Source organism: Brachycentrus maculatus, unplaced genomic scaffold (genome assembly GCF_059751285.1).
Source record: "Brachycentrus maculatus isolate JH-2025_06_01 unplaced genomic scaffold, ASM5975128v1 h1tg000458l, whole genome shotgun sequence".
NCBI lineage: Eukaryota > Metazoa > Arthropoda > Insecta > Trichoptera > Brachycentridae > Brachycentrus > Brachycentrus maculatus.
In genome coordinates this window covers 297,549-323,834 of record NW_028281205.1, presented here as the reverse complement: position 1 = coordinate 323,834, position 26,286 = coordinate 297,549, and the positions used below count along the sequence as shown (strand labels likewise).

General features: G+C 36.5%; 1 protein-coding gene across 1 annotated transcript; it reads left to right on the top strand.

Moving 5' to 3' along the window:
* Window positions 1-1,826: 1,826 nt before the first annotated feature.
* On the top strand, window positions 1,827-18,750 carry LOC148302383 (ribosomal RNA processing protein 1 homolog). The gene is made up of 10 exons (XM_088271696.1): window positions 1,827-2,051; window positions 3,961-4,040; window positions 7,624-7,773; window positions 9,263-9,430; window positions 10,058-10,240; window positions 11,123-11,235; window positions 12,214-12,369; window positions 13,162-13,310; window positions 15,170-15,309; window positions 16,878-18,750. The coding sequence occupies exons 1-10, from the start codon at window positions 1,844-1,846 to the stop codon at window positions 18,093-18,095; spliced, it is 2,565 nt and encodes an 854-aa protein (XP_088127822.1). The 5' UTR covers window positions 1,827-1,843; the 3' UTR covers window positions 18,096-18,750.
* The last annotated feature ends 7,536 nt before the right edge of the window (window positions 18,751-26,286 follow it).

Below are 26,286 nucleotides of genomic sequence, written 5' to 3'. Positions count from 1 at the left end.
CCTCCGCTTCAGGTACCAGTCCATGGTAATTTTGAATAAATATTACAGTGAAAAAATCACTAATATTTATTTTACCCCCCTTGGGAATCGAACCCGAGACCTCCAGAACGGTAGCCGAACGTGCTGACCATTACACTACGGAGACGGAAACTTAACAAACAAAACCTGAAAAAAAAAACATTCCTATTTTAGTCAAAAGAACTTTGATTATTATGCAATAAAATCATACAATTTGCTTCAATTATCCATAAAGTCACTTAAAATATAAAGTTATTCATGAGAGCTATTCATAAATGGGTAATGGAAGTGATTAGATCTGAAATAGGCCGCATCTTTTCGGCTGTCCAAACTTAAAACACAGTAAGGGACATTTTTTTTGTAGTACGTATTTTTTGCATTTTTGGACTAAGTAGAATCTCCTTAGTCCAAAAATGCAAAATAATTGTACTACAAAATAAATGTCCCCTACTGTGTTTAGAGTTTGGACAGCCGTTTTTGTCATGTCGTATTTGATTGAACGTCATAAACAATTTTCTTTGATTTCTTGAATGTTTTCCACAGATACTTTGTGGCAAATTTTATAAACTTTATAAAATCAATCAACTTTGTTTTTAACACTTTTTTACTAATACAATTTAACCTACCGGTTTCGACAAGAACCTTGTCATCATCAGGGTTTATAAAATTCTAAAACATTAAAATACTCTCACCAAAAACTTCCTATCATTTTGTTTTATAAATAAAGATTGTAAAATGTGGCCTCGGTAAATTTTACAATATGAGATCAACAAAAAATCGAAACTCATTGAGGCTAGATTATTGTTATTTGTAATTTGTACTTGTGTGTATGATGAAATAAAAGTACACTTCATATTATTTTATTATCATACCACCGTTCACCTGTAGCGCCTGGATCGTGGCAATCGTCATAGCACGTAAGACAACATTTAGTATATAATCGGGCGTAATTATTTGTGCGTGTGTGCAGTGGCGTGAACATATAATTTATTAGGGTAAGCAGTAGAGGTAGGTAGCTAGGTACTATTTAGTAAAGAAGGGTAGGTACTGGTTGCGTTTTTATATGTCACGCGGGGAACTTAGGGTAGGCACTGCTTTTCTGCTTATAATGCACGCCCCTGCACACGCAGGGAGGTGCATGGATATACACGCACACACGTGCGTGTATTATCCATATCCGCTCCCTATGTTGACGATTTGTTAGCCTAGGGCGTCCTTGTAAAAGAGCAAGCTTGATAGCGGTTATAAAGGGTCATATGGGATGTACCATATGCATTTACTTGACTAATTAAACACTCAAAAATGCTAATCAAAACGTATTGTGTCCTACGCCTTATTTCTTCGTTTCTCACTTCAAGTCAAACAATTGAAGATCTTAAATTCGTAGTAGATTTGTTTTTTTTCAGTGTAATAGCCCGTGCAAGGTGCCTATCCTCACCGAGTAAAAATCCAATATTTATAGTGTTAAATGCAGTGCCTGCAAGTCTTAAACACACGCCTAGATATTTTTAAGGCTTTTATTTTCTGTTGCTGCAGTTAAAGTGAAATTTTTGGAAGTGGATACCGTCTGCACATGGAACCGTACCATTCTTAAAGCTACCGCCAAACATATCCTGGTAAATCATTGAAGCCTATCACTAAGACAAGTAAGATAAGATAAGGGAATACCAAACCAAATTATTTAAAAAAAAATGTATTTCTGAGGTTAGGAACATGTCAGCGAACTAAAGTGTTGGAATAATTAGAATATGATATTTCAGCTTGCAACATCGAGCGTGACAACCAACGGATGGCAGCATTATTTTGACATTGCCAAACATTGAAAATGGCGGTGCGACAAGCCAAGCCGCCACGTGCGGAAATTAAATTAAATAAAGCTCCCAAAACAAAAAGTAAACCTGACACGAAGGTTCTGCTGGTCGCGCAAGAGATCAAATTTGCCAAAATATTGGCCGGGAACGACAAGAAGGCCAGGGACAAGGTGCTCAAGAATTTGAAAAAATGGTTGACATATCGCTCCGCGAGCTCTTTCGGTAATTTTTTCTTTATATTGTATTGTGTTGTGAATCTTATTCCATTTTTTATAATCGACTAATAATGCAAGTGTGTTTTTTCAAGTGCAGTATATTTTTTTCGTTACATTTTTCACCTTCATTGTTTTTTCAAAACACGAGATTTTTAACCTCAAAATGTGACGGATGCTTAATATGGTAGAATTTGGTTTGTGCATACCGGATTTTTTAAATCGAAATCAGTATCTAAATTTTAAGTATCATTTTCTTTAATATATGTAGATAAAATACTTTATATTTTCATACATTCTAACGATTTGATTTATATTTTTATTTCTCCAGTTAGCTTATGTTACATTTAATACAAACTATTATTTAAACTTAATTTACATCATATGTAAATATGACACAAAACAGTACACAAAACCTTTATTTTTTAATTCTCTCAGACTCTTTTTTAATTAATTTATTTATTTATTTTTCAAAACATATTACATACATAAGTCATATATCCCTCACTCCTTTCAAGAACGTCATAAAAAAAAACTTGATTTTTCAGGAGAACGTTTTTAATATTTAAAAATATAACACAATGTATTAAAAATAAATATCAAGCCACTTATTGAACTTTTTACTGTGCAACAGATCTTTTTAGGTAAAACCTGAAGATTTTTTCTCGATTTGAAAAATATTTAGTTTATTTAAAAAAAAATAATAAAACAATACCTTTTCTTCAAAATGCAAAAACAATATCTTCTGCCCTGTAGCGGGTAAATATTAACTTAAAAATATGCCTCTTTTGCTGAGATATAGTACATTTTCTGGGCATTCCGAAAACACGCACAACTGAAAATTTACGAATTTTGATTTATGACGTTCTTGAAAGGAGTGAGCGATATATAACATTCCCGATGAGTAATTTCTATTTCTCATTTTGGGACATGGGATTAAGGTTAACAAGACTGAAACACAAATAATAATGTTACAAAAAAGATTTTTTTTAAAATAACCAAAACTAATACTAATACATGGCAAAATATAAAACAATAAACAGGTATAATAAATAGGCACAAGAAGCATATTTAAAAGAAATAAATGAGTAAACATAAGGTAAGAAGCATATTTAAAATAATCATATGAGAAAATAAAACAAATCACATAATATAAAAAACGTAAGGTAAAAACAAAATAAGAAAATATGACTAAACAGTACATATATCGCTCACTCCTTTCAAGAACGTCATAAATCAAAACTCGTCAATTTTCAGCTGTGCATATTTTCAGAATGCCCAGAAAATGTACTATATCCCAGAAAAAGCGTTGTATTTTTAACTTAATATTTACCCGCTACAGGGCAGAAAGTGTTGTTTTTGCATTTTGAATAAAAGGTATGGTTTTATTACTTTTTTAAATAATAATAATAAATAAAACCCTTATCCGCACCCTAATGATGCATAGGGCACTGTGTAATATAAACGCAGTGTTATCTTGATCGTTTACACATGAAGGAAAGGTGATCAGGCCTCCGCTTCAGGTACCAGTCTATGGTAGTATTGAATAAATATTACAGTGAATAAATCACTTATATTTATTTTACCCCCCTTGGGAATCGAACCCGGGACCTCCAGAACGGTAGCCGAGCGTGCTGACAATTACACTACGGAGGCGGACTTTTTTAAATATTCTAAATATTTTTCAAATGGAGAAAAAACCTTCAGGTTTTATCTAAAAAGATCTGTTGCACAGTAAAAAGTTCAATAAGTGGCTTGATATTTATTTTTAACACATTGTATTATATTTTTAAACTTTAAAAACGTTGTCCTGAAAAATCAAGTTTTTTGATTTATGACGTTCTTGAAAGGCGGAGCAATATATCATTCCATAAAGTATTTTTTCATGATTTTAAATGATTTGTATTTTGTTATTGCAGAATTCTCCGAACAAGACTTTATGAGGCTATGGAAGGGTTTGTTTTACTGTGTTTGGATGTCCGATAAACCCTTAATACAGGTAATTTATAATTAATTTTTATGATTTGGTGCTTTTTTTATTGCATGTATAACAAATTGTTGTCGCGTGGTTTTTTCATCATCCCCAACCCTAATTAGTTTACTCATTTGGGTCATTATGTGTGACATTACACATCCCTGTTTAACGCATTTAAAGATGCCATACGAAAATTAAATGAGCCACCTGCTCTAATGGATGCAACGCTATCCTCGTTGCAATGCTTTGGAATATATCTTCTTCTTCTTCATACCCTTATCCGCGCACTCTATGGTGCATAGGGCACTGCATCAGAGATGCCAAAACACAATGTAAAGATCAGAATTAGATCTACGATTATTTATGATCAGGTTAGTTTATAGAATGTTGAAAACTTTATAATATGCATCATTATAGTAATCAATACAATAAAATGTGTCGACTGCAATCAGTGTTAAACGCAGCAGCGAGACTAATTTTTGGAATTTCTAAATTCAGTCACATCACCCCACTACTTCACAAACTCCACTGGTTACGCTTTCCCCAAAGGGTTGAGTATAAACTCTGCCTACTCATGTATAAATCAATACACAATATGGCTCCAGAGTATCTTAAGGAGCTGTGTATTCCAGATGAATTGGTTGACAGACGTCTCACGCTTCGATCGGCTACAACATCTGCAATGGGCAAAGTGATCTTACCAGTTCGCAACCAACGCACTAAATTTGGCGAGCGTGCCTTTGCTGTTGCGGGACCGACGGCGTGGAATGCTCTTCCACCAATGGTTAGAAATAGTGAGAGTGAAATGATCTTTAGAAAAAGACTAAAAACGCATTTGTTTGCTAAATCATATCCACCATAATATTTTCCCCAATTCATTCACAGTGAAGCGCCCTTGAGGTATTTTTTTACGAAAATGGCGCCATATAAGTTGTCCAAATTTATTATTTATTATTATTATCATTAGTAATAATTGCATATTTAAAAAAAAAAGAGTTTTATGTGTTTTTATTATTTACAAAAATATTTCAATTTCATATTATTTCTGTGAGCCTAAGCGGCCCATTAAGAGAAATAGCTATCAAATTGTAGTAGAGTGAGCTCGAACTGAGAAAGTTTGACTCCGCGACACTAACCACGGGATCACAACCCGACACTTGATACTGACACACTTGACTTGATATGAGATGACGTCAATCGTGTCAGTATCATATCAAGTCTATGAAAAGTAAGCAAATAGAACGCTTATAAGCATCTCTCGCTCTCTACCAACAGTGTGTAAAACGCTTTTTATCAATTAGAACTTAAATCATTATTTTAAAACTATCCTTTGCTTAAAACAAACGCATTGTTTACGGGAAACACTTAAAAGCATCTTTTTCATACTGTTAGTAGTGAGCGGGAGAAGCTTGCGAGCGTTCTATTTGCTTACTTTAGGTAGAGCGCGAGAGACGCCTGCAAACATTGTACAGATGGGAATTGGGTGTTGCGGCTACTTGTGATTAGTATACTGAGGGTCGGGCGGCAGACTGCCAGAGTATAATTAGGGTCCTTTTCCATACTGTCGGTAGAGAGCGGGAGACGCTTGCGAGCGTTCTATTTGCTTACTTTAGGTAGAGCGCGAGAGACGCCTGCAAACATTGTACAGATGGGAATTGGGTGTTGCGGCTACTTGTGATTAGTATACTGAGGGTCGGGCGGCAGACTGCCAGAGTATAATTAGGGTCCTTTTCCATACTGTCGGTAGAGAGCGGGAGACGCTTGCGAGCGTTCTATTTGCTTACTTTAGGTAGAGCGCGAGAGACGCCTGCAAACATTGTACAGATGGGAATTGGGTGTTGCGGCTACTTGTGATTAGTATACTGAGGGTCGGGCGGCAGACTGCCAGAGTATAATTAGGGTCCTTTTCCATACTGTCGGTAGAGAGCGGGAGACGCTTGCGAGCGTTCTATTTGCTTACTTTAGGTAGAGCGCGAGAGACGCCTGCAAACATTGTACAGATGGGAATCGGGTGTTGCGGCTACTTGTGATTAGTATACTGAGGGTCGGGCGGCAGACTGCCAGAGTATAATTAGGGTCCTTTTCCATACTGTCGGTAGAGAGCGGGAGACGCTTGCGAGCGTTCTATTTGCTTACTTTAGGTAGAGCGCGAGAGACGCCTGCAAACATTGTACAGATGGGAATTGGGTGTTGCGGCTACTTGTGATTAGTATACTGAGGGTCGGGCGGCAGACTGCCAGAGTATAATTAGGGTCCTTTTCCATACTGTCGGTAGAGAGCGGGAGACGCTTGCGAGCGTTCTATTTGCTTACTTTAGGTAGAGCGCGAGAGACGCCTGCAAACATTGTACAGATGGGAATTGGGTGTTGCGGCTACTTGTGATTAGTATACTGAGGGTCGGGCGGCAGACTGCCAGAGTATAATTAGGGTCCTTTTCCATACTGTCGGTAGAGAGCGGGAGACGCTTGCGAGCGTTCTATTTGCTTACTTTAGGTAGAGCGCGAGAGACGCCTGCAAACATTGTACAGATGGGAATTGGGTGTTGCGGCTACTTGTGATTAGTATACTGAGGGTCGGGCGGCAGACTGCCAGAGTATAATTAGGGTCCTTTTCCATACTGTTGGTAGAGAGCGGGAGACGCTTGCGAGCGCACTATTTGCTTACTTTAGGTAGAGCGCGAGAGACGCCTGCAAACATTGTACAGATGGGAATTGGGTGTTGCGGCTACTTGTGATTAGTATACTGAGGGTCGGGCGGCAGACTGCCAGAGTATAATTAGGGTCCTTTTCCATACTGTTGGTAGAGAGCGGGAGACGCTTGCGAGCGCACTATTTGCTTACTTTAGGTAGAGCGCGAGAGACGCCTGCAAACATTGTACAGATGGGAATTGGGTGTTGCGGCTACTTGTGATTAGTATACTGAGGGTCGGGCGGCAGACTGCCAGAGTATAATTAGGGTCCTTTTCCATACTGTCGGTAGAGAGCGGGAGACGCTTGCGAGCGTTCTATTTGCTTACTTTAGGTAGAGCGCGAGAGACGCCTGCAAACATTGTACAGATGGGAATTGGGTGTTGCGGCTACTTGTGATTAGTATACTGAGGGTCGGGCGGCAGACTGCCAGAGTATAATTAGGGTCCTTTTCCATACTGTTGGTAGAGAGCGGGAGACGCTTGCGAGCGCACTATTTGCTTACTTTAGGTAGAGCGCGAGAGACGCCTGCAAACATTGTACAGATGGGAATTGGGTGTTGCGGCTACTTGTGATTAGTATACTGAGGGTCGGGCGGCAGACTGCCAGAGTATAATTAGGGTCCTTTTCCATACTGTTGGTAGAGAGCGGGAGACGCTTGCGAGCGCACTATTTGCTTACTTTAGGTAGAGCGCGAGAGACGCCTGCAAACATTGTACAGATGGGAATTGGGTGTTGCGGCTACTTGTGATTAGTATACTGAGGGTCGGGCGGCAGACTGCCAGAGTGTAATTAGGGTCGGGGTTGATAAACAAAACCGCCCGACAACAATGTGTTAATTAAATAAATATTTATGAATATCATTTTGTCAGACACGGATGTTTGTCTCGGGAGATGGTTTGAATGTGCTTTACTTGCAGGAAGACGTCTGTGAAAACATCTCGAGCTTACTGGACTGCTTCGGTGACAAGAAGATGGACGCTCCGGCTCTGTTTTACAAATGCTTCCTCAAGACCATGACCACTGATTGGTTCGGGATTGACCAGCACAGGATAGACAAGTTCCTCATGGTAAATATACAAAGTTGATTACTTGTTGGGTACTATCGACGTGCCCTACGTAAAGTGCTCTAACTACATTTTGGTCAATTTTGAGATATTTGGTGTGCGTTCAAAACTGACCGTTATCTACAAATATAAATAAACATTTAGCTTAGCGTGCGTCAAAGAGGTACTAGGCAAAAATCTGTATTCCCAGTATTTGTACATAATGCAAACTATGCCATTTTCTCTCCCATTCCGCGGCTTCACATGTTAGCCAATGCTTTTGATAGTATAGATTTATTTAATATATTGCTATCCACCTTGAAGTCTGTACTTTCTCAGCATTTCTTCTCCATGTTATAATGGATAAATGTAAACATTGTATTTCTCTCCCTGCTCGCTGATAGTGTGTGAAGGAGATGTGTATTTACCAGTGTTTACTATTTGTTATTTTATTATTACTTTATGTTTAACATGTTTATTTTCTCTATTAGTGTATTTTTTATATTATACGAGGGCCGACCCAAAAGTAACAATAAAAAGTAAATTTTACACACTTCATTAAATGAATTTTTTTTGAAAATTTACACACTTATGTACCATGTTTTGAGCCAAAAAATAAAAAAAAATTGTTAAAAACGGTAATGTTTGGAAGTTTTTTTGACGTCTTTAGTCTCCCGATTTTTACGTATTTTTTCACTCTTATATTTATCAATATTACCTTGGACTGGTACCTGAAGCGGAGGGCTGATCACCTTTCCTTCATGTGTTAACGATCATGATAACACTGCGTTTATATGATGCATTGGCAAAATTAAACACGGTTATTGGATTGAATTCTACTTTATTTACATAAATATAATAATATGTGACGCGTTTCCTCTTATTAAGGCATTATCAAACACTGACCTGTTTAGTCTTAATAAGACGAATCGTGTCTTATTAGGACATTATCTTATTATTTACATATATATATATATATATATATATATATATATATATATATATATATATATATATATATATATATATATATATATATATATATATATATATATATATATATATATATATATATATATATATATATATATATATATATATATATATATATATATATATATATATATATATATATATATATATATATATATATATATATATATATATATATACATATATATACATATATATATGTAAACAAAGTAGAATTCAATCCTATAACTGTGTTTTATTCTGGATATTATTACCCAACCATTCAATATGGAATTCTACCAACTGTCTGCAGTTAACATAAATAACTTGATTACTTTTGGCTTATCCTTATACGGTTACCAGTTGTTTTCATTATTGGCTGTTTGTGTCCTAGTCCCCTTTTTTGGAATTCATTGAAAAAATTTCAATAAATGAATTAAATTATATCTTTTGTTTCATTATTTTTATTATTATAATTAGACTTTTTAATTTAATGAATGATGAATTATCTAAACTACGATTGGTTTGTTTGGTTTGCCAGTTGGTGCGGCGCATGACCCGCGGGCTGCTCCGCTGCGGCAAGGCGCTGCACTGGTCTCCGGCGGCTCTGGCCAGCATCAGGGACAGCCTGCAGCCGGTGCTCGAGGACTTCCACGGCCTCGGCCTGCAGATGCACCTCGCCGACCTGTGGATGGAGGAAGTGGCCAAGGTATCACAGATTAAGCTTATATTTTGACCAGATAATTTATTTACAACATTTTGAGTGTGTCCAAATACTTGTTCACCAAATCTGGATTATCTCCAATTACAGGAGTTATTTTCATATTATTTTTTGACATCTCATCAAAGATGAAGAAGAATATGGAAGTCTGGGCATTTACGGGGCTGACAACCGTCAAAGGCTCACATACTAATATAAGAGTTTCTGCTTAGTAAAAAGCTTCTTTACATCTCACCAATAGATGTCTCCAGTGAAGTTCTAGGGATTCAAGAACAAGGTTTCTAAATTGGTTCATTTATATATATAGAACTTCCAAGAATTTGAGTAGTGTGGTTGTCAATAATGGGTAGAATTGGTGAATGTCACACGTGTGTAAAGTGTTCACTTAAACCAGCCTATGACGGTCGTCAGCCCCGTAAATGCCCAGACTTCCATATTCTTCTTCATCTTTGATGAGATGTCAAAAAATAATGATGTGTTATGGCGAGGAATGAAAAGAGTCCTTTCTTGGGAAGAACGAAGAAATAGACCGTGATCTGAGAGGTATACATATAAAGTTTTCAGCCAGATATTTAATGTTGAATCATTAATGAGATCTCTGGTGTTGATGCTCAGGTCACCGAAGGCAAGGTCGGTCCCGAGATAGTGGCGGAGCTCAGCCGCCCCTTCGCAGAGTACCTGTGCTACGGGCAGGAGAGCCGCCTGGCCGGCTCCATCATGAGGCACATCTTCACGCACCTCATCCGCCAGACGGACTTGGGAATAGACTACACGGAGAAGCTCAAGGCGTGGAAACAGGTGAACTTTTTTTATCATAAAATCTGATGAACAGAATTCAAATAAAATGAATTTATATAATTTTTCATTTTTTAATTAAAATATAACTTTGTTTTAAAATCACTATGAATATTTTATTATAACTTAATTATAACGATAACTACATTAGTATAAAAAAAAAGTATATTTTAATTATTCAACTATATAAATATCTTTTATACTTTGCGTAAAGGATATGTCGCTCACTCCTTTCAACAACGTCATAAATCAAAAAACTTGATTTTTCGGGAGATCGTTTTTAAAGTTTAAGAATATAATGAAATGTATTAAAAATAAATATCAAGCCACTCATTGAACTTTTTACTGCGCAATAGATCTTTTTAGGTAAAACCGAAGGTGTTTTTCTCCACTTGAAAAATATTTAGTATATTTAAAAAAATAATTAAACAATACCTTTTCTTCAAAATGCAACATTTTCTGCCCTGTAGCGGGTAAATTTTAAGTAAAAATATGCCTCTTTTACTGGGATATAGTACATTTTCTGGGCATTCCGAAAATATGCACAGCTGAAAATTGAAGATTTTTGATTTATGACGTTCTTGAAAGGAGTGAGTGATGTGTAAAGGATCTCTACCGATGGGTATGAAGCACGGCATTGAAAAAATAAAATAAATAAAATTATATGTAATTAACAAACCATGACGCCACTTTCTGCAGAGGTAGGCAGAGAGAATATATTTTTTGGAATTCAGAATCGAATTCTTTACAAACAATTTTCTCCTGTTCCACACTCTTGGCCTGATCACACCCAAGTACTTACTTGATCTTGGCATGTTTTCGTCGGTCTTCCTCTGCTTCTTTTAACAACTACATTCGCCTCATAAATTTGTTTTACTGTTTCAGGCGGGGTATCCGGGGGGCACCATCGACGCTATGACGAAAGTAGAAGAGAGTGAGGAAGAAGAGGAACAGTCGGATCAGGAAGACGACGATGATGAGGGGGCACCCTTCAAGAGGTAAGAGTAATGGAAATAGTCATGAGATAGTTGATATCCTTAAAATATCCTTAACCTTCCCCTTCCGGTAATATGTATTTACTACAACTCAAGTTTAAAAATTAAATAATTAAATAAAAATTTCAATTTTCAATTCAATTTATTCAATAATTAATATTTACATTACAAACTAACATTTAAGGCACGATATAACACAAATTAAAAAGTAAGCAAGAAGAATCTTGTAAAATATGTAAAAGAATCCCCTTTTGAATACTCCTTCAGACACATATCGGCTGTCCAAATTAAAAACACAGTAAGGGACATTTTTTTTGTAGTAGGTTTTTTTTGCATTTTGGACTAAGTAGATTCTACTTAGTCCAAAAATGCAAAAAAAATGTACTACAAAAAAAATGTCCCTTACTGTGTTTTAAGTTTGGACAGCCAATATAACAGATCAATATCCAGTGTGATATTGTTCAACATAGCGGTAGCTCTTCCTACAGGCATAACCATCGGCAGGTTGATCCTGTATACATATAGGAATGGAAAATAATCTATGCCGACGCTGTCTTGACAACTATCGGGAACATACAGACCAATGCTCCGGATAATTTCAGGATTATCCATCATACCGCGCAACAATCGATAAAACTGCATAATCAAATACACATTCCTATTAGTTATATTCTTAGTTATAAGCGCGGGCATGTTCATGTACGCCCATACTTCTTTGAGGAAAGTTTTTTTCCGACACCATGTATGATATATATCGTAGTGGTACAGGAGAAAGTGACCAACAACCAAAACGTGAAATGTTCAGGAGGGCCATTTAAGTCACTATTGCTTGGCAAGAAAATAAACACCAATGCAGTTAGTCATTTTTAACAAGTCAATATATTATACTTCCAAGTTTAAAATCCTTTAGGATTTTTTCAGGACAATATTAAGCTAGTAAGATATCAAATAGTCGATGATCAAGTATTGTGTGCTTGTCAGGAAGGTGGGCCTGGACGCGCGTGCCGGGCACGTGGATGCCGTTCTTCCGCAGCTGCCGGTGGATGGAGCCCTCATGGCCGCCATGCTGAAGGAGATGTCCTTGGACCCCCGCTCTACGCCCAACAACAGGAACAAGCTCAACTCTCTCGCTCGCAGGTACTAGCCTTCTCCCTCTAATTGGGATATCGCGCTCTCATTGCTTGTTTCAAAATCACTTTCAATATTTTATTATATTTAAAGATTTGTGGTTTTTCGCGGACTGTCGGTCAACTGCGGGACACGGCAAATGCCGTTTTTATCGGCTGTCGGTTATCGGCGGGAAACGGCAATATACGGGTTTGTTATCAGCGTGAAAAAAAAACGCGTTGAAGGGTAATCTGCTACCTGGGTGCTAGGCGACAGTCTGCTGACGTTATTTGAGATGCCTTGTCCGGATTGGCTAGTGTGTCGCTTGTAAAGGCATCGCCAGAAATCTACAGTTTTTATGCGATCTCAATCTCCAGTTTAGTTTGAGTCATTTCACGTATTGGAGTATTTTTCATACCGCTCGCACTGTTTTGTTTACTGTTTGGTATTTTATTATTTGAATATAATTAGCATTGTATAGGGAATGATACCTCAGAGGAGAAGACTATTTTTTAGAGTTTACAATGCTTCTAAAATTGTGAAATACGGAATACTTAATTAAAAATTATGGCTATAATTTATTTTTGATGATCAAATTTCATTTATGATTTCTTTGAAAATTTCAATCGAAAATATTATTTGGTTTAGAAATTGTGTCAATTTTAAGAAAGCGATATATTTTTGCACTAATCGCGAAAAACGTCCACTATAGGCTAGAGTCTATGTTCGAAGCGCCCGACTACAATGTGTTAAGATCTTTTACTGCAAATTATTGTATAATTGATCTTTTATTAATATGGGGTGTTTTTTTGTTGTTGTTAGCTTTGAAAGCCTCGCCTCCGGAGACTATCCCTTCAAGATGAAGGAGCTGACGATGCCCAACGACCCCAAGTTCCGGCTCCCCAAGGCGGGGAAGTCCGCCCTGGACCTGATGATCTTCGAGGAGATGAACGATGATGAGGAGATGAGAGGTAAATTGTTTTATATGTAGTTACAAAAAAATATTACAATTTAATTCATTAACTTTTTTTTAAAATTTTGTATAGATTTATTTAAATCACAATTTATACATATTTAGAACTTTTTTTTTGCAGAGATCCACCAAGCCACCTTGTGTGTCTTGTTGGTGGAGTTCTTTTTTAATATTTTTTTTTTGTTTTTAACGATTTTAACCTAATATACACACAAAAAAGAGAAAAAAATTAAGAATATACACATTTTACAATTTCATATAATAAACCTTTTAACCGCGTTAACCTTGTTCCTGAGAGACGCCCGTACGCGGCGGTATTTAGCCATTTTTAAAATGATTACTTTTATCATGTATTTAGTTAAGAAACGATTTATTTTCCTAAACAAAAACGTTCAATGGGATTCATTGTGCCTTTTTGGTACTCTATAATACACTTGTGTCACATTATTCTTGAAATATATCGTAATATAAACAAATAAGATCGTAACATAAATAAATCAAAGCAAGCATCGTGTGTCACTCTTACCCACTGGCGATGCGTAGCGTCGAGAGTGAGACAGATATAGGGCATGATTATGGCACGGACTAATTACCGACCGCGAGAAAAATCAGGGATCTGTTATTTTATTTATCCTTGTGATGTTACAAATTATTAGTCAGATATTTCAACAGATGTCATAAGGCCGAGGATTGACGTATTATTTTATCCAAAGTTCCACACCATGAAAAAATCCCTCCAAGTTGAACTGAGGTTCGAAACTTGGAGCAAAGTAAAAACACAAACGGTTATGTCAGCCGCGTATGGGGCATGTTTTATTAAAACACATACGGTTATGCGAGCCGCGTGGATCTGGTTAACTCTTGATCATTTACCCATTCCTTTATTTTGACCTCTAACATCCGTCGGCAACAAATTAAAAATGTTCGGATCGATATATTGCAGTGTTGGACTCCCATATTTACTGTTAATTCTTGGCACTATCAAATCATGGTTGTGTACTAAAGGATTTTGATATTTTTGTCTAGTTTGTTGTTCAACGATGATACTAATCCACAATATTCCACGTACCGGCAGTAATTTTAAATGTTTATATATCAAGATTGGATTGTCCCTTTGATTATATATTATGACTGGGCACAATGTTTTTTAATTTTTTTTTATTGCAGATTTTGAACCATTTTTAAATTTGTTTTTGTCAGATGTCCCCAAGACTTAATTCCATATCTTAACTACATGAATCTTCTTTCCAAATATCTTATACTATTTCCGTTGTACCTCTCTTTAAAAAAAACTAAGCTCTTGTGCTTGGAGAGAGACTTCCACTCAATGTTAATTTATTTTTCTTAATTAACGATATTTCTTGAATAAGGATATCCTGTCCACCTCCGTAGTGTAATGGTCAGCATGCTCAGCTACCGTTCTGGAGGTCCCGGGTTCGATTCCCAGAGGGGTGAAATAAATATAAGTGATTTTTTCACTCTAACATTTATTCAGTATTACCCTGGACTGGTACCTGAAACGGAGGGCTGATCACCTTTCCTTCATGTGTTTGCGATCGAGATAACGCTGCGTTTATATGATGCAGTGCCCTATGCATCATTGGAGTGCGGATAAGGGTTCGAAAGTACAAGAAATGCAGGGCTGATCACCTTGCCTTCGTGCGATTTACGATCAAGATAACACTGCTTCACTACCACGCAGTGCCCTATGCACCATTTTGTGCAAATAAGGGTTTGAATGAAAAATATGTAGAAGTATTTTTTATTAGTGTCATTATTTTATGTTTTCATGAAGAAAAAAAAACATTTTATTTTTTGAGTTCCATTTAAAACGTCTTATATATTTTTTATTTCCAGGAATGAACAAGCGACAGAGACGGAAGTACCTCATGCAGCAGAGGAAGCTGGCTGAGGAGGGGGAAGACGACAGCGATGAGGAGATCCCCCTGAAGCGACCCTCGCCCCCCAAGAAGGCCAAGAAAGATAATGGATTGAAGGTTAATATTGTGAATCCAACACCCTTTACTTACTATGTTTTTTTTTTTTAATCACAATTTTAAACATATTTAAAACAATTTTTCGCTGAGACCCACCAAGCCACTTTGTGTGTCTTGTCGGTGGAGTTTTTTTTTAATACATTTTTTATTGTTTTTAACGATTTTTACCTAATATACACACAAAAAAGAGAGAAAAATTAAGAATACAAACATTTTACAATTTTCATAAAATTAACTGTAGATCATTCACCCATTCCTTTATTTTGCCTTTGTTCCATATTTTATTTTGACCTCTAACCTCCGTCGGCAACAAATTTAAAATGTTTGGAATTATATATTGCAGCGTTGGACTCCCGTGTTTATTGTTAATTCTTGGGACTATCAAACCTTTGTTGTGTGTAAATTGCGTATCATGGTTGTGTACGAAAAGATTTCGATATTTTTGTCTAGTTTTTGTGGATGGGAAAGGTATTTCTACCCGGTGGGTGGATTGATGCTTAACGGCGGGAAGGGTATTTATACCTTCTGCGCCGGCCTCATTTCAAAGGTAGTAACTTTAAACATAAAGAGTAAATCCACTCACAAGTAGGCATAGGCTATGAAACTTATAAAGTTGAAGCCTGAATAGGGACATGATAAACGGTGTTGCATAAGCCGTAGCTAGATTTCAGAATCACTTGGACGTTAGGTAATTCAAAAAAAAAAAAAAAATCTCATTTCAAAGGTAAAAAATAAGGAATTATCCAATGTTGATGAATATGTATCGCTCACTCTTTTCAACAACGTAGTATATCAAAAAAAAATTATTTTCGTTGATTTTCAGAAATTTTTATTAAAATATTTGTATTATTTTCAAAGCGATTTATACCAAATTAAAGAAATTTGTACGGGATCTTTATTTTGCCCGTCATCAGCAGCAAAATGAAATTTTTTCTTTCTTTCTTTATTTTAAATTATTTTGCATTACACACACATGACATAAATTCAAATACAAAAATATATGAATAAAATACAAATATAAAAAAAGATCCCATAAAGGCATGGCATGTGTGTGAGTACCTATACAATATAATTTAGTCATAGTAAAAGGTATAAGGGTATAGGTATTATAAGTACAACTAGAATAATAGTGTTAATATAAAATACAAAGAATACTTGACTATCAGAAAACAATAATAAATAAAAAATAACACTGACTGATATGAAGAATGTTATATTACCACACCATAAAGTGAACAATGCTTTTAATATACAAAATATTTACAACATTTTGAGTGTGTCCAAATACTTGTTCACAAAATCTGGGTTATCTCCAATTACAGGAGTTATTTTCATATTATTTTTTGACATCTCATCAAAGATGAAGAAGAATATGGAAGTCTGGGCATTTACAGGGCTGACGACCGTCATAGGCTGGTTTAAGGGATCACTTTACACACGTGTAACATTCACCAATTCTACCCATTGTTGACAACCCCTTCCATATTCTTCTTCATCTTTGATGAGATGTCAAAAAATAATATCAAAATATTTAAACTAACCGCCTGAAATGTGTTTTTTTTTTCCAGAATGAACCCGGCGTCTGGCAGGTGGAAGACGTTAAGGAATCGGAAGACATTCGGCCCGATTCCAGCAAGAACACTCCAAAGAAAGCGACTTTGAAAAAGGAAACCAAATCCAAGAGAGAACGGAATAAAGCCAAAAAGGAATCGGCCCAGACTATCCCGAACGGGGTCCAGAAGAAAAACAAATCTAAAAATAACAAAGAAAATAATAGCGCGTTAGATGCGTCCGCTACCCCGACCGAAAACAAGAAAAATAAGGATACTTTGGCGAAAAATAGCGACAAAAAAGAAACTCTTAGATCTAATAAAGCTAGTTCTCCGGTAACGCCCAAAGCAAAAAAGGACACTACGATTAATGGCACAGACAAGAATATATCTACCTCTAAAGTAAATTTAAAGACTCCGGTTAAAAATAGTTCCCCTGTTGTTATAAACTCAGCTGAGATTGGTACGGGCAAGAATATATCGACGGCTAAAGTTAATTTAAAGACTCCTGTTAAAAATAGTTCTCCTGTTATTAAATCAGCAGAGATTGGTACAGATAAGAATATCTCAACAGCTAAAATCAATTTAAAGACTCCAGTTAAAAACAGTTCCTCTGTTGTGGCAAAATCATCAGAGAAAGTTTTGGCAAATAAATCAATCAGTAGTTTAGTAAAAAGTAAAAATACTCCGATAAAATTAGAGACTTCCGCTTGTAAAGAATCGCCTAAAAGTAGTATCAAAGCTAAAAATGGTCTAGATATTAAATTAAAATCACCTGGGAATAAGGCTTCGGAAGTATCGAACGACACGCCCGGAAAGAGAAGTCCCAAATCACTCGGAGCCATTTCTACCTCGACTCCGAAGCGCGGGGCAAAGTCGCAAGATAGCGGCGAAACGGAAATCATCATTTCGGACAAGAAAACCCACGCCAAAAAATTGGCAGCAAAACAACGGCTCAATACGAGTGACACGGGCGTACTTAAGTCACAAAAGAACAGATTGAACATACTGAAAGCTAATCTCTCGCTCACCTCTTCGCCTGGGAGGAAAAAGGTTATGATCGCGCTGAAAAACAACACTTCGCAAGGCGTGATCGACTATTTTAAAAGCGTCAAACAGAGTCCTGAAATTCCGTTTGATGGAGATAGAAGACCCTCCAAGACCTCCCTGAAACCCAACACCCTTCCCTCGCCCATAAACCCATTCTACAAAAAAAAACTCAAACTCAACTTCTAAGATGATTTATAACATTTTGAGTGTGTCCAAATACTTGTTCACAAAATCTGGATTGTCTCCAATTACAGGAGTTATTTTCATATTATTTTTTGACATCTCATCAAAGATGAGGAAGAATAAATTCTAGCGTTTCTCATGTGTGTGATTATAATCCATGATTCGGACCTCACATACTAATAAAAGAGTTTCTGCTCAGTAAAAAGCTTCTTTTCATCTCACCAATAGATGAGTCTAGTGAAGTTCTAGTGATTCAAGAATAATGTTTCAAAATTGGTTCTTATATAGAACTTTCAAGAATTTGAGTAGTGTGGTTGTCAATAATGGGTAGAATTGGTGAATGTTACACGTGTGTAAAGTGATCCCTTAAACCAGCCTATGACGGTCGTCAGCCCCGTAAATGCCCAGACTTCCATATTCTTCTTCATCTTTGATGAGATGTCAAAAAATTCTATGATAATCATTCAATCTTTTTAAGTCGTCGGTTTTTGAGCTGCGCTTTTGAGACGTTTTTATTTTTTAAGGAAGCAGTCTGACTGTTGTAAAGTTGCATGGTTCAATTTATAATCATTGAAAACTTTAAAAGTTTGTATTTTTAATGACTGTCTTTGTCATGAAACTGCCTTATTTAAAAAAATAAATCGATATTCCTTGTGTATATATTGTATGACAATTAAGACCCTAATTTACGTCAACTTTTATATTTTGATATGTGGTATGTATATGTATAAAATTACAAATAAAACACCCGTTTTTCACCTCTTGAGTATTATATTGTTACGACTAGTTTCGGAACTAGTGCTGGATCTCTGCAACCTCATATGGATAGCGGGAACATGGCCTCAGGAATGAGCGAAATTAGTTTTCATTCCTCTTCACAAAAAAGGCTCATCCAAAAAATGTGAAAACTATAGGACAATAGCACTTATCTGTCACACCAGCAAGATATTGCTATATGTTCTAAGAGCACGTTTACACAGTTACATTGGATGGCAAATACCAAAGGAACAAGCTGGTTTTGTGATAGGAAGAGGGATAAGAGAGCAGATCCTCAACATCCGCCAAGTGATCGAAAAAAGTCGAGAATTCCTGACGCCAACAGTTTTATGCCTTGTCGATTACAAGTAAGCTTTCGATTGTGTGAAGTGGGAACACCTATGGATAGTACTCATGGAGATGGGAGTCCCATCCCATTCGATAAAACTGATCCATGGACTTTATGCCCAAAGTAAGGCAATCGTAAGAATCACTGCAAGTTTCCCCACTGAGAAAGGTGTAAGACAGGCATACCCTCCCCTGACCTGTTTAATATCTATGGGGAATACATAATGCGCAGGCGCAGGAATGGAGGAGTGTCCATTAGTGACGTCAAGCTGTCCAATATACGATAACTGGAGAAGAGTCAATTCGAATTGTTGGGTAATATATCCAAAATAAAACAAGGTTTTTGTTGGATTAAATTCTACATTTATTTATGCATATCTTAATACGTGACGCGTTTCGTCTTCTTAGGACATTATCAAACACATGAATGTTGATTACCCATCAATTCAATATGGAATTCTACCAACTGTCTGCAGTTACAATAAATAAGAGTCTTCTGCAAGGGTCACAACCTTCAGCAATGAGGAATAAGACGGAGAAGAAGTTTCGGAAGCTACAGATGCTTCCTTCTACAGGTTTGAATATAATACTGAAGTAGTAAAAAAACAGGCGTTTAATTTATATTTTAATCATGCCTTACTTCAAAGCGAATGCCGAAACAATAAGTTACATGGTAAATGCATACGTTTCCACCTCTTTAGTGTAGTGGTCAGCGCGTTCGGCTACCGCGCTGAGTTAACGGATTCAATTCCCTGGGGGTTCTAAATAAATATAAGGGATTCTACACTCTATTCATATTTATTTAACACATTGTTGTCGGGCGGTTTTTTCATCAACCCCGACTGTAATTGGTATACTAACTAGGGTTGTAAAAAAATTCCTATTACAATATCTTTGGCGTCTTTTGCGCTCTACCAAAAGTAAGCGAATAGCGTTATATTTGCTTATAAGCGTCTCCCGTTCTCTACAACAGTATGTAAAAGACACTTTTAAGTGTTTCTTGCAAACAATGTGTTAATATTACCCTGGACTGGTATTTAAAGCGCATGGCTAATCACCTCTCCTTCATGTATTTAACGATCAAGAAAACTCTGCTTATATATGATGCAATGCCCTAAGGTGAAGGATAATACATATAGACACATACACACATACAAAGTAGGAATACAGGCTCACTGAGATGTTCACGATTCTGGCCAATGCTACAGCTCAAACAGCTGACTGAGACGGACAGTTTGCATTGTGATATTTTGCATTAAACTATATTTAATATGACACGGGTAGGGTTAGAAAACAAGAAATACTACGTTGCGGATTTTTTATTTGTTATGATTGTATTTGTAAATAATGTTAGCCGATGAAATGTCTGTATTTGTTTTATCCATAATGTGTGCAATAATTCTTCTTCTTTCATTCTTTTTCACATGTTCGCTCCCTAGGTGGAGCATATCACTCACTCCTTTCAACAATGTCATATTTCAAAAAACTTGATTTTTCAGGAAATCGTTTTTAAAGTTTAAAAATATAATAAAATCTATAAAAAATAAATACCAAGCCATTTATTGGACTTTTTACTGTGCACTAGATCTTTTTAGGTAAAACTTGAAGGTTTTTTTCTCCATTTGAAAAATATATACAATTGAAAAGAAGTAATTAAACAATATTTTTTCTTCAAAATGCAAAAACAACACTTTCTGCCCTGTAGCGGGTAAATATTTAGTTAAAAATATGCCGCTTTTGCTGGGATATAGTACATTTTCTGGGCATTTCGAAAACATACACAACTGAAAATTGATGATTTTTGATATATGACGTTGTTGAAAGAAATGAGCGATATGGCCAACAGGAGACGACTCCGGGTCACTCTGTCACGCGCCATCTCCTTAGCTTCATCCCAGGTCAGTCCCGCATCTCGAAGTTCCGCTGAGTATAGTCGATGAATGGTTGTCAGGCATCCTCGGGGTTGGAAGAAGAGACACGATGGCTTGATGCTCTTATTCTAAGGACTTGTCCCAACCATGTCCACCTTCTCCTCTTCAGGACTTATGTACTACACCAGTATGAGGGGCTGTTGGGTTCTTCTCCTCACATCCTCATTCCTGACCAAGTCATACCACTTTACACCAAGTATGAGCCTCAGGCACCTGTTTTCGAAACTTGCAAGTTTCTTGCTCTGAGCTTTTGTGAGGTGCCATAATTACATACATCGCTCACACCTTTCAACAACGTCATATATTAAAAATCGACAATTTTCAGTTGTGCATGTTTTCGAAATGCCCATAAAATGTACTATATCCCAGCAAAAGCAGCATATTTTTAACTTAATGTTTACCCGCTACAGGGCAGAAAGTGTTGTTTTTGCATTTCGAAGAAAAGTTATTGTTTAATTATTTTTTTTAAATATACTAAATATTTTTCAAATGGAGAAAAAGCATTCAGGTTTTACCTAAAAAGATCTGTTGCACAGTAAAAAGTTCAATAATTGGCTTGATTTTTATTCTTAATACATTTCATTATATTCTTAAACCTAAAAAATGATCTCCTGAAAAATCAAGTTTTATTTTATATATCGTAGTCGTACAGGAGAAAGTGACCAACTAACAAAACGTAAAATGTTCAGGAGGGCCATTTAAGTCACTTTTGCTTGGCAATAAAATAAACATTAATGCAGTTAGTCATTTTTACCAAGTCAATATATTATACTTACAAGTTTAAAATCCTTTGGGATGTTTTTCAGGGCAATATTAAGCTAGTAAGATATCAAATAGTCGATGATCACGTTTTTATAAAAAATGCACTTGGTCACTTTCTCTTGTATGACTACGATATGATGTTGTGAAAGGAGTGAGCGATATGTGTAATTTTACTATAAAAAAGTTTGTAATTTGACAATTTTCATTTCCCAAATGAGTGTTTTTTTTTTTGAAATGTGCTGACTCAAGTATCGTTTTTATAAAAAAAGGGTATTTAGAAATTGAAGCACTTGAATTGCTTACTATCTGATGTTTGATGACTTGGCCAACCATTCTCAAACATTTTTGATGATGGACCCTTTCGTAACACTAAATATTTTACGGAGCCTTGAAATACATAAAACCCGGTTTTATATTTATTTTTTAATTATAACCATTTGATGAATACAAAAATAGAAAAATTATACATCACTGACTTCTACAGTACCCTAGAACGGGGTTACAGTACCTTAGTACCTTACTTGAACTTTGATGTGTTACTTGAGCCCAGTACAAAAAAATATTGAAATCTGTATTTGGTCTACAATAATGAACGTATCGACATGATTCATTGTTTCCCTGATAGGGTGACACTTATTGTACTGGGCTCAAGTAACACATCAAAGTTCAAGTAGCCCCGTTCTATGGTAATATAAAAAATTTACCATCACAAAATGAGCTTTGCCTAACTGAGATTGATGATGAAAATTCCGGGAAATGGTTTATATTATATTGTATATTTTCTTAAGTTTTCTTTTATGGTTAATGCAATTATTACATGTTCACTTATGAGTTAAATAAAAAACACTTTGTTGTAAATCTTTCTTTTTATTTTCCTTTTTCTTTTTTGTTCATCTTTCTTCGGATCTGTGCTCTTGATTGGTGTGTGAACGCGTTGCGTGTAAATTCGATCACGCTTAACTGCCGTAGTCGCTCTTATTTTTCAAAACCGGACTGCCGGACGGTAAAATTCCGTGTAGAGCACAAGCGGCTAAAGGTAGAGCAGTTAATAGGACATACTAACTAACTAACTAACTAACCATCACGCCGCTTCCCCGCAGGGGTAGGCAGAGAGAATAGAGCGCCACACCACTCTGTCCTTGCAAACATTCTTCGCCTCTTCCACGTTCATGCATCTCCTCATACATACACGCCGATTGTTACAACTCCTAACCTGACCACTTTCAAGTATTTGGCATACCTGATAGTGCTATGTTTTTCTCGGACTTCCTCTGCTTCTTTTCCCAATAACATTCGCCTCATTAATTTGTTTTACCGTTCTTTCCTCACTCATTCGTTCTACATGTCCAAACCATCTCAACACACCTTTCTTAATTTTATCGATAATGCTTATCTCAGCTTTGCATTCCTTCCTTATTTCACTATTCGCACATCTATCATACATCGTTTTGTCGCACATTCTTCTGAGAGATCGCATTTCGACTGCATTCAGTCTACTTTCATCCTTCATAGGACATAGAGAACAGTTAATAAGAGAGAGAATATTGCAAACCAGGTGATTGCCATGGATCTTCCTCAAAAGACATCTAGAGGAAAACCAAAGAATTCATGGATGCTGCAGAAATCATTCAAAGGCTTGGCTTTGGTGACATTGTCCATGACAGAAGGACCTACAGTCTGTGGACGAGGAGAGCTGACCCAAACAATCTACAAAGACGATAACTTGTAACTAGGAAGAAGAAAACAGTTTTAGTGACCTAAGAACGTCCGGGGTCGCCAATATGGCCACCTGATGTGTGTGTGTAGCGGATTGCTACGTTGGGGTGGCCATTTATAGCATGTTGCTATTGTCTGATGACACGTGAAAGAATCACGTGTGAGTTATTGAAACGGGAAGCCAGAAAATGATATTTAAAGAATTCTACTTAAAGATCGTTTATTTATATAAGCTTGTACACTACAATTACTATTGATAATTACTATTAATACTTAATCTAATGAATTTATGAACTATGGAAGTAAAAATGTGAAGCTAGATAAACACGTCCGTTCGGACCAAACGGTGTAGGTGACCTCGTCCTTTTCTTCTCGGCTCGCCGCGATCATTGATTTCGTTCGGGAATCTCCGTTGCAAATTTGTCATGTTCGTATTTTTCGGTGGTGCTAATTTGACGGTGTGGCTAGAAGCCTACACAGTTAGCTTCATAAAACCAATAACATACTTAACTCTTTCCGGTCCCCCAAAATTAAAAAAAAATGTAGGTAGACAGTTACATTTGAATTTGAAAAAAATATTTTTTACTCTGCTCCACATACTGTTGTAATAGATACGAGTGACAAAAATGTAAGCTTGGAATTTAAATAAATAATACTAATGATGAAAAATGTGGGATAACATCCGACATGGTACCTAAGAGCAAAAAATCTATGTCAAATGAGATTCCACATTGGACCAGTAAGGGTTAAGTGTACAAGACAAACTTATGCATTTTATATCAATATAATTTTTTTAATTCGCTCCCTCAGACGAATGTGTGGAAAATCATTGTATGACAGAATTAAAAATGAAGATATAAGAAAGGAATGTAAGGTTGAACGAGGAATAATTGAAAAGATTAGGAAGAGTCCTTTACGGTGGTATGGACATGTGGAGCGAATGGATAACGAGAGAATGACAAAGAAAATATATGTGGCGAATGTGAGCGGGAAAACAGAACAAGGACGACCGAAAAAGACTTGGCACGATCAGATCAATCAGAACCTAAAATCTGGCGGTGTCAAAAGTCTACGTAGTGGAAGGGGAATGTATGACTAGATGTATGGATGTGAAGGAGGCGAGGAGTGTATGTCAGGACAGTAGAATGTGGTGTAGCAAAGCGATGCTAATAAATTGAGTGAAGCACGATGTTTCGCTTCTTAACTGTACTGAGTATAAACACAAAGAGAACACGTCACCAAACCGATCAAATCATACTGAGTTCCGTAAAATGGGGCTACTTGAACTTTGATGTGTTGCTTGAGCCCAGTACAAAAAAAAATTAAATCTGTATTTGGTCTACAATAATGAACGTATCAACATGATTCATTGTTATTAATGATTTAAAAAATGTGGAATAACATCCGACATGGTACCAAGGAGCAAAAAATCTATGTCAAATGAGATTCGACATTGGACCAGTAAGGGTTAAGTATACAAGACAAACTTATGCATTTTATATCAATATAATTTTTAAAGGAAAATGTAGCGACTAATGGTACTGGAACACTTATGACGAGGAAGACGGAAACGCGCAAATGAAGGTCAATTATTTATTTGCAAAATTATAAGGGCTAACTAACTAACTAACCATCACGCCGCTTCCCCGCAGGGGTAGGCAGAGAGAATAGAACGCCACACCACTCTGTCTTTCCTCAAACATTCCTCGCCTCTTCCACGTTCATGCATCTCATACACACTCGCCGATTGTTTCGACTCCTAACCTGACTACTTTCAAGTATTTGGCATACCTGATCGTGCCAAGTTTTTCTCGGTCTTTCTCTGCTCCTTTTTCCAATTACATTCGACTCATAAATTTGTTTCGCCGTTCTTTCCTCACTCATTTGTTCTACATGTCCAAACCATCTCAACACATAACACATAAAATATTATTAAAGATAACACAATGTCTATCTATTGCCTAGGCTAAGTTGTGTTCTCAGTTAATGAAATATATTTAAAACATTCGCATAAACTAATGTGGAAGAAACAAGTTTTAAGCTGTAATATGAATTTTATAAAATAAGGTACCTTAACCGACTCTTGACATCAAATGAAATTGCCCATATTTTATTTACACCAATCAATAAATCATAGAGGGAGCGCATTTCAACAGCATTCACTCTGCTTTCATCCTTCCTTTGCCAGTTCCATGTTTCGCTTCCATACATTAGTGTCGGTACTAGCACGCCGTTGTGAACCGCTAGCTTGGCTTCCATGGACATATTCTTATTCCCAATCACTCCTGAAATGCGCTCCCTCAGACGAATGTGTGGAAAATCATTGTATGACAGAATTAAAAACGACGATATAAGAAAGAAATGTAAGGCTGAACGAGGAATAATTGAAAAGATTAGGAAGAGCTCTTTGCGGTGGTATGGACATGCGGAGCGAATGGATAGCGAGAGAATGACTAAGAAAATATATGTGGCGAATGTGAGAGGGAAAACAGAACGTGGACGACCGAAAAAGACTTGGCACGATCAGATCAATCAGAACCTAAAATCTGGCGGTGTCAAAAGTCTGCGTAATCGGAGGGCATGTATGACTAGATGTATGGATGTGAAGGAGGCGAGGAGTGTATGTCAGGACAGAAGAGTGTGGCGTTCCATCCTCTCTGCCTACCCCTGCGGAGAAACGG